This window comes from Mus pahari, chromosome 14 (genome assembly GCF_900095145.1).
Source record: "Mus pahari chromosome 14, PAHARI_EIJ_v1.1, whole genome shotgun sequence".
Classification (NCBI taxonomy): domain Eukaryota; kingdom Metazoa; phylum Chordata; class Mammalia; order Rodentia; family Muridae; genus Mus; species Mus pahari.
Window position 1 is genome coordinate 41,677,576 of NC_034603.1, and position 9,186 is coordinate 41,686,761.

At 37.7% G+C, this 9,186-nt stretch overlaps 1 protein-coding gene across 1 annotated transcript; it reads left to right on the top strand.

Annotated features, from left to right (window-relative positions):
- The first annotated feature begins 970 nt into the window (after nucleotides 1–970).
- On the top strand, nucleotides 971–1,906 carry LOC110331431 (olfactory receptor 1468-like). The gene has a single exon (XM_021212014.1). The coding sequence runs from the start codon at nucleotides 971–973 to the stop codon at nucleotides 1,904–1,906; it is 936 nt and encodes a 311-aa protein (XP_021067673.1).
- The last annotated feature ends 7,280 nt before the right edge of the window (nucleotides 1,907–9,186 follow it).

Consider the following 9,186-nt stretch of genomic DNA (forward strand, 5'->3'; position numbering starts at 1 on the left):
CATCTGATCAGGGCTTCAAGTACTGTAGGATAAGTACTACACATATTGGGAAATTGCTAGATGGTCTTAGGCGTTTTATCTTAGAAAGCCACAGGAACTGTGCCTGAAGGAAAAATGGTAATCCAGGTGAATAGAAGTAATGAAAAGAAATTGTTAGGCAGATGAAACTCCATGTCAGAAACTCAGAGCATTGAGAGACAGCCATCAAAACCCATGATAGATGGACAACGGAATTCAAGCATATTGTATGACCAAATGTGGCTGTGGAAGTAGAGAAGGTGTAGGTGCATCAATGACAAGTGTGCCCCTGAAAGAAACTCAGAATTTATCATACAAGCATTTAGAATCCAACAAACAATTCATTAGCAAGAATGGATGACTGGATTTTTACTGTACATATAAATATCAAAGGAAACTGAGAAAAGTGTTGAGGTTCAGAATCAGTGAGGTGAAATGAGGGGTGATTCCAATAGTTCAAGTGAGATTCTATTCTTCTCTAAGGTAGTAATATTTAGGACAAATATTAATTAAAGAAAAAATGAAGTTCGAGATTTATAGGACATACAAAATGGATACCTTGAGAGATAGTAAGAGAAATAAACAAATAAAATAAAACTCTCAAATTGTTCCATTGCTCATGGATTCCTTTCTGACACAAGAGACTGAAGGGTCATGGCAAAGGGGAGAAACAAATTGAAGAAATTGAGAACAAATTGAGAAACAAATTGAGAAACAAATTGAAGAAACAAATTTTATACCTTGGAGTAGGATTTAAAGGATGAAATACTGAAGCATGAATTAAAAAAATCAAAGAATTAAATTATTTATCTCAATAGAAACTCTAGCTACTTAGAATATAGAGATAATATGAAGATTATGAGATAATTATAAAAACTTTTTCAAATATGTTCATTTTATGTAAACTTGTGAGGTATCTCACTACTTTCCTCACAGATATTACAGAAAGAACATGCCTGGAAACAACCAGACTATCATCTCTGAGTTCCTCCTCCTGGGCCTGCCCATTCCCCCAGAGCACCAGCACCTGTTCTATGCCCTGTTCCTGGCCATGTACCTCACCACTGTCCTGGGGAACTTCATCATCATCGTTGTCATTCAACTGGACACCCATCTCCATACACCCATGTACTTCTTTCTCAGCAACTTGTCCTTCTCTGATCTTTGCTTTTCCTCTGTCACAATGCCCAAATTGCTGTTGAACATGCAGAGCCGAATTCCATCTATCCCTTATGGAAGCTGCCTGGCACAAATGTACTTTTTTCTTTTTTTTGCAGACCTTGAGAGCTTCCTTCTTGTGGCCATGGCCTATGACCGCTACGTGGCCATCTGCTTCCCCCTTCATTACATGAGCATCATGAGCCCCAGGCTCTGTGTGAGTCTGGTGCTGCTGTCCTGGGTGCTGACAATGTCCCATGCCATGCTGCACACTTTGCTCTTAACTAGGTTGTCTTTCTGTGAAAACAATGTCATCCCCCATTTTTTCTGTGATCTGTCTGCTCTCCTGAAGCTGGCCTGCTCTGATATTCACATTAATGAGTTGATGGTATTGATCATAGGAGGGCTTGTTGTCATACTCCCATTTCTACTCATCATAGTGTCTTATGCACGCATCATCTCCTCTATCCTCAAGGTTCCTTCAACTCGAGGCATCCACAAGGTCTTCTCCACTTGTGGTTCTCACCTGTCTGTGGTGTCACTGTTCTATGGGACAATTATTGGCCTCTACTTATGTCCATCTGCTAATAACTCCACTCTGAAAGAGACTGTCATGTCCATGATGTACACAGTGGTGACTCCCATGCTGAACCCCTTCATCTACAGTCTGAGGAACAGAGATATGAAGGGATCCCTAAAAAGATTATTTCAAAAGAAAACTATAATCTGACTATGATAATCATCTTTCAGATGTCTTTATAACATTATCATGTAAATTTACTGATATTAACATTAGCAATTCTGATCTTTACTTTTTAAAAGTAGGCTACTTTTTAAAAGATGCATTCTAGTAATTATTCAATATATAAAATGTGATTTTTTTTTAACTATGGACCCTACTCTGCCTTCATGCCATTTTGATACTAGAAAACTACTGCACAAAAATTCTTAAACTATAGTTTATATGTCATTTCTAAATGACATATACATTCTATACATCATTAAAATCTGTCCTCAGATTTTGACATTTTTATCAGGATTCTTTGTCTATAATATCAGCTTTACTTTTATTGTTTATTGTTTTATTTATTTACATTTATTATTACATTCCAAATGTTGCCCTCCTTCCCATTGCCCCCTTGCAGAGTTCTTTACTCCATTTCCCCTCTCCTTCTCATCTGAGAAGGTGACTTCATAAAGACGTTGGAGAGATCCCATACTAGCAATGTAATGGCATACTTGAAAGAAGCAAACATAACCAAGAGGAGTAAACAGCAGGAAATAGCACTAAATTCTACCAATTAGAAACAAAGAGAAAAATACAAAGAATTAACAAATACAAGAGTTGGTTCTTTGAAAAAATCAACAAGATAGGTAAACCCTTATCCAGACTAACTAAAGGGCAGAGACAATATCCAAATTAATAAAATCATAAACGGAAAGGAAGACATAACAACAATGAGGAAATACAAAACATCCCATCTTACTGCAAAAGTCTATACTCAACAAAACCAGAAAGACTAGAAGAAATGAATTATTTTCTAGACAAATACCACATATCAAAATTAAATCAAGATTAGGTAAACTAAACAGTCCAATAACTCCTTAAAAACAGAAACAGGCAATAAAAAGCTCCCAAGGAAAAAAGACCCAAGGCCACTTAGTTTTAGTGCTGAATTCTGTCAGTCTTTCAAAAAATTGTTAATACTCCTCAAACTATTCCACAATTTTATATCTAAGTATTCCCCCCATGTCTTTGTTATTGTTTATGAGATGCCCTGGCCTTAAATCAGTTTTTATAACACTGTCACTACCAGGCTGTGTTTTGTATTTTACTGTGAATTAGCATATCCATGGCCTGTTATTTTTTTCTCCTGTAATGACGCAAGAGCTAGAGTATTATAGAAAGTTCAGATTTTTAAGGATGCTGCTCTTCTGCTCATTTGCACTTTTGGAACTTTGGATTTAAAAACTTTATACCTGTTTACTTTCTTCCACATATAAAAGCAATTAGAAGAAGAAATTGGCTAGTCACACCAACTCAAGTGCTAGGAAAAAGTTACACTCCCTCCTGTGGACTCCCTTTGAAAACTTCGTATACTTTGTAACTTTGTACTTTGTAAATCATCAAGGCAAGACAGTGACCAGGCTTCTGTCTGAGGGTCTCCAGCAGCTAGGCACATTCTCCTGACCTCCCTAATTGTCATAACAGCATTGACAGCCTCTGTAAATGCCACAAAGCCCATCTCCAGCACGCCCCAGTAGGACCCTTCCCAGATTGGGCAAATTTTAGTGGAAGCCTGAACAGGAAAACTCATCAATCCCTGAATAGAAAAATCCACCAATTCCTGAGCTCCCCAAGCTCAGAACTTGAAATCTCACTAATCCTCAAACTGGAAATCTCTGCCTTGAAAAGCTCCACCCTATAAGAAATTCTGTATAACCCCTGCCTACTTGTCAAAATCCATGCTGTCTTCTTCCAGGAGCAGAAACAGCCAACCTCAGATTTGTCCCTTTCAATAAATTTCTTATAAGACTTGCTGCCCGATGTTATTCTGTCATTGGAATAAGACAAAAAGGAAAAAACTGAAGCAAAGATGTGAAGCAGAGCTGAGGCTCTTGGACTCCTCAGTTCAGCTGGGACACCCTACCCTGGGACCTGCAACATGTCTGCTGAGGAGGTTTCCTCTCAGAGCTATATGGTTTCTGGGATCCCATGTCTCAAGATACCCTTCCCATGAGGCACTGCCCCACCACAAACTGGTGTGGTTCCTTGGCCCCCATCATTCAGGATATCATGACATTGGATAACATTTCCCCTCAGAGCTGTGTGCTTCCTGGATTTCTGTGTTCCAGGATGCCTACTCATCTGAACAGGAAGGATAACACCAGGGAAAGACTCATCCCAGCTAAGCTTTCAACATGGAAGAGAGCATAATGGTGATGCAAAGAGACCAAGCTCCATCTCAAGCCAACAGCTGAAGTTGGCAGCTCCATTCGCATAGTGCTGTCATTAGAAACATGGAAGATTTGAGAGTGAAGAGTTCACGGATTATTCCTCCGTGGTTTCAGGAAGCCACCAATGACATGTAGCACGTGGCAGTGTGGTCTCTGCTTGAAGGCTCTGAGAGAGCAGAGATTGTGTGAGGCCACTGGATAAAGCTATAAAACAATCTGGAGGTTTAACAGAGATCCCTAGATGCCAGCACAATGAGACATTGTTTAACAACAACTCTGCATAGGGAGTGGCATCAGCCCACAAAAGAATGGTGTACAGTGCAGTGACCGTGTTGGTAAGTGGAATGTGGTTTGCAAGGAATCATAGTATTAGCCTAGTCCAGGTGTTTTGGGGGACATGTGTCATAAGTTTGTGTTAGAGTCCATGGATCCTGGTGCACTGTGTTCCTTTCAGTTCCTGAGAGACCAAGGCATTCCCTCAGGCAGTGAAATATCCAGGCTATCTGTCGTTCTGTGTGCCTTAGAAGTCAGCAAAGCATGACTATTAGTGTTAGACATTAGACTTGTATACCTTGTCTAGCTTGCAACCTCCATTATATCATAGCAACTACCATTATATTCTGTTTTGATAAACGTATAAAAAGATTTCTTGGAATTAATTTGTCTCATTCTTGCTAATATCCCTTCATCTGGCCTGGTTTTCATTTCTACCAATCATATTAGGAGATCCTAGTTTGGTAAGTAAGTGTTGGTGCTTACAGTGATTTTAATAGAAAATGTCCTCTGTAGATTCAGGAATTTGAACACTTGGTACCCAGTTGGTGGTACTCATTGTTTTGAGAGGGTATGGGATGCTACAGTCTTGCCAGAGAAAGTTTATCCCTGGGGGGAGGCTTAAAGAGCTTAAAGCCTCATCTAGCTTCTAGTTCCTTTTCTCTGATTCCTGATTCTGGTTAAATATGTGAGATCAGTAAAAAAAAACCACAAACAATCAAAATGCAGAGAATACTTGATACTGTGGTACCCAGTCCCAACTGACACATCTAGAGCACAACTCCTATAGCTAAGGTCTGTGAGCATCATGGAAGACAGGATACAAAACTGTAAGTTCCAAAGGAACAGGAAGTGAGATTGTGTCTCTTAGAAATGTCAGAGAAGCTACACTCATACTCTTATCAACATTGCCTGATCAAGGACAACAGACATGCTAACGTGGAAGGGGAAAAATATCATGGGGTCTAACCCTATAAAAAGAACTGTAAGTGTGCAAGGAATACTGAAAGTTGTTGAAATAGTCTTCCCCAGGGAATATGCACCTAATGGGTGACCCAACCCAAAAGATCAGCCCTGAAATTATCTATGTACAAATATGTGAACTAAACAGATAATATTTATATATTTAGGATAAATACTTTATAAAAATAGCACATGTCTTTGAGAGAGAACATGGGAGTCTTTTGAAGAAGGCAGGGGAAATTATTTAATTACATTTTATTTTCTACAAATAAAACAGTTACTAAATAAATAAGAATGGAGGCTTCTCAAATTTACCATATGATCCAGCTATGACTATATTTGTGTGTGTGTGTGTGTATCCATATGTGATATATATAGATATATAGATATAAAACAAAAATTATGCTTAATTTTATGCACAAACTGTTTAAAATTTCTTTTTACATAAATTTTTATATAAATTTTTATATAAATGTTTACTAAAGAAGTTGAAAGAGTGATCACAAATATATATATATATATATATATATATATATATATATATATATATGTAACATATTTGGATTTTTGAGACAGTGTTTCTCTGTGTAATCCTGACTGTCCTGAAACTTACTCTGTAGAGCAGGCTGGCCTTGAACTCAGAAATCCACCTGCCTCTGCCTCCCAAGTGCTGGGATTAAAGGTGTGCACCACTACTGCCTGGCCACAAGTATTTTTAACAACTCAAAGAAAACATGAATACACTCTAAAATTGAAATAGAGTATAAAGAAATATGGAAAACAATATCAGGTGTGAAAATAAAATTCAATAAATAGGTTAACTAAAGAAAATTAAAATGGCACTAGAAATAAACAACTCAATAAGCCAAACGAGAGCTTTCTTTTAAAGCCCCACCAATTGAGTAGATATGTTGGAAGAGAAGTGGAAGGACAAGAACACAAAGCAGAGGAAAAGGATCTCTTCCAATGAGTGTAACCACAGGATGAGTGAACTTCACTGGAGTGTGAGCACAGAACTATATAGATGTGGATGGAGTTCTATCAACACAGATGTACTCAGCTCCTTCCTCTTCTTCTCCCTCTATATGCAGATCACTGAGTTCTGAACACTAAGTCCTAACAAGTTCTCAATCAGTTCTTTTATCTTCACTAGCAAGGCTGATCAGGTAGTGTGTAATCTATACCAACGATAGGTTGTATGAACTTACTGATTAAGCCACCACAAAGAACAACTTGACCCTGGTTGGCTCCCAGTAGGCTCCTTGCCTCTGGTCTCAAATGTCTTCCATCTATTCACCATAAAGAGTCATAGAGAATGTGCTAAAATAAATAAATAAGTATGTGTCTTCATACTCAGATAGTAACATTCTCTCCAGGTTTATGACTCAACTTTCCCTTTCTATTTGGGCACTGTTCTGGCTTATATAATATACCTCAGCTACCATGAATTTCCCTTACTTTGTAAATTTTCTTTAAGTTCTTGATAATCTCTGGGATTTTCCAAATGTAAATTTGTTCCAAATATTCATGTATCAACAATTTAAAAAATGGAGGCATCAAATTTGAAAAAAACCAAGGTGGTTTATATGGGAGGATTTAGAAGGAGTACAAGGAACAAGAAAAATGATACAATATTATAAATTAAATAATAATAATAGAAGAAAATAATAAAGAAAACAGGGATATCTTCCCTCAATCAGTGAATTAAATTAAGTCCTCTTGATAATATTGCACCAGATATTTCATTACTTTTACTAGTAAGTTACTAGTAAGAAACTGTAACTTATTAGTAGGTAGGTGCGTAGTCCTCTATAATAGACTAGAGACTCCTAAGGCCAGAAATCAGGTTACCTTGGCTGCTGTTTCCTACCATAGCACATAGTAGTTACGTCATAACTATCTCACAGAAATGATATAACAAACCAATGAACGGAAGGTCTTATGTAGATCATTCAACACATTACTCCATATCCCAGAACTTAAAGTCTAGACAAAGAAAGCAGGTAGAATTCACACACCCATACACACACACACACACACACACACACACACACTCACACACACACACACACACTGAGAGAGAGAGAGAGAGAGAGAGAGAGAGAGAGAGAGAGAGAGAGAGAGAGAATAATACAATACAAGGCAACATATCTAGTGGTGCAGTGTTTGTTACTAATACTGTTTTTTTAACAGTCTTTATTGACAAATAATTCACCTAGCACACAATTTACACATTTCAGTGGGTTTTAGTGTGATATGGTTATGGTTATAAGATTTGGAAATCATCATTGCTTTCAATTTCTGTGTGTCCCTTTACTGCAGAAGTCAATGAAATTAATTAGGAACAAAGACCATGGAGGTCAAGTGAAGCATTCCTGAGAATGTCAAAATTGGAATGAACCCAGAATTCTCACTGTTAACATAATTTATTTAGATCCGAAGTTTAGACTAGCATGGCAGTAAGGTAAAGGGGAAAATACTAGTTGTGTTACTAATGAGCTTCTCTGGGATTCAGGGATCCCAGGAGTCAGTGTCCTGTAGAAGAAAGGGGTGAGAAGACAAACGCAGAGACTCGATCTGGAAATGCACAGTGTGGAAGAAGGAAACAGGAAGCAGGGTCTGTATGGAGCCATAATCAGACCAGTTAGGTAAGCTGGTATGGGATTCAGAAGAGGTAGCCATTCTAAAATCCCCATTCATGGATACTTCTAAAGGAGAATTCTATAGGATAATTTAGAAGCTATCACATTGCTCATAACCAATACTAAGTCATTTCCTGGTAATTGGGATTACTAAAGCTCTTAATAGAAAGTAGTATATGAGATATTTTCAGTACCTTTTACTTTGCAAATCAGTAACTCTAAATGCAGTTCCAAAATATGACTTGTAAAAGTCACTGAGATTTAAGTGTAAAGCCACCAATTTGCCCTCAATTTGCCAAGATCATAGACAGTAGCTATTGAATCCTGACTCCTGAGGGCCTCTGAAAACACTGAGGTCTATGAAGACAGTGTGTGGAAGAACACCCTAGGGGGCCCTTTATAAGAAGCTACTTTTCATCCCTATTCATCAAGCACTCATGATTTTTGTATGTTTAGAAATAAATTCAATTTCTCACTTGAGATAAGACCTGTTGTTTGGTTCTCATATCTTCTCTCTAATACCAATGTTTGGGGCTCATTCACTAGGTATGGATCAAAATACATTTGGAAAAGTATTGCATCCATGTTTTAGAAACTTGTAATGATGGCATTGAGTCTTCCAAATGTTACAACACAATGTCTCTCTAGCAAACATGGCACTGTAAGGTAAGTTTTTGTATTTTCCCATTATAATGTTGTTTGTAGAAACAGAATAAGTTGAAAGAACTCATCACTGAAGTGCTGTGTATATTGCAACATAGTCCTTGATATCTTAGGTTGTCTCTCTCCATTGTATTCCCTTAAACTCTGATGCCTCTAATGATCCCTGGACATAAATTATTTTATATTTGTTCATGTTTTGTGTATTTATTTGTGTGTGGTATACAGAAGTGTATCTGATCATGTGTAGGTATGCCTATTTATGGGAGTGTAGGCATGCAGGGGATTGAGGTTGCTAACAGATGTCTTCCTCAGTTGTTCTCCATGTTATTTACTGATACAGTCAATACAATGAAACTAAAGTTCTCTGTTTCAGCTAGGCTAGCTAACAACTGAGCTCAGAGATCCCTGGTCTCCACCCCAATAAGCTGATGTTATAGATGCATGGGCATGCAAGACTTTAATGCCTGTGGTAAGCTGATGTTATAGATGCATGCGCATGCAAGACTTTAAT

What these genes read in the sequence shown, in the direction of transcription:
- LOC110331431 (XM_021212014.1), top strand. Translation starts at nt 971, where the DNA reads ATGCCTGGAAACAACCAGACTATCATCTCTGAGTTCCTCCTCCTGGGC.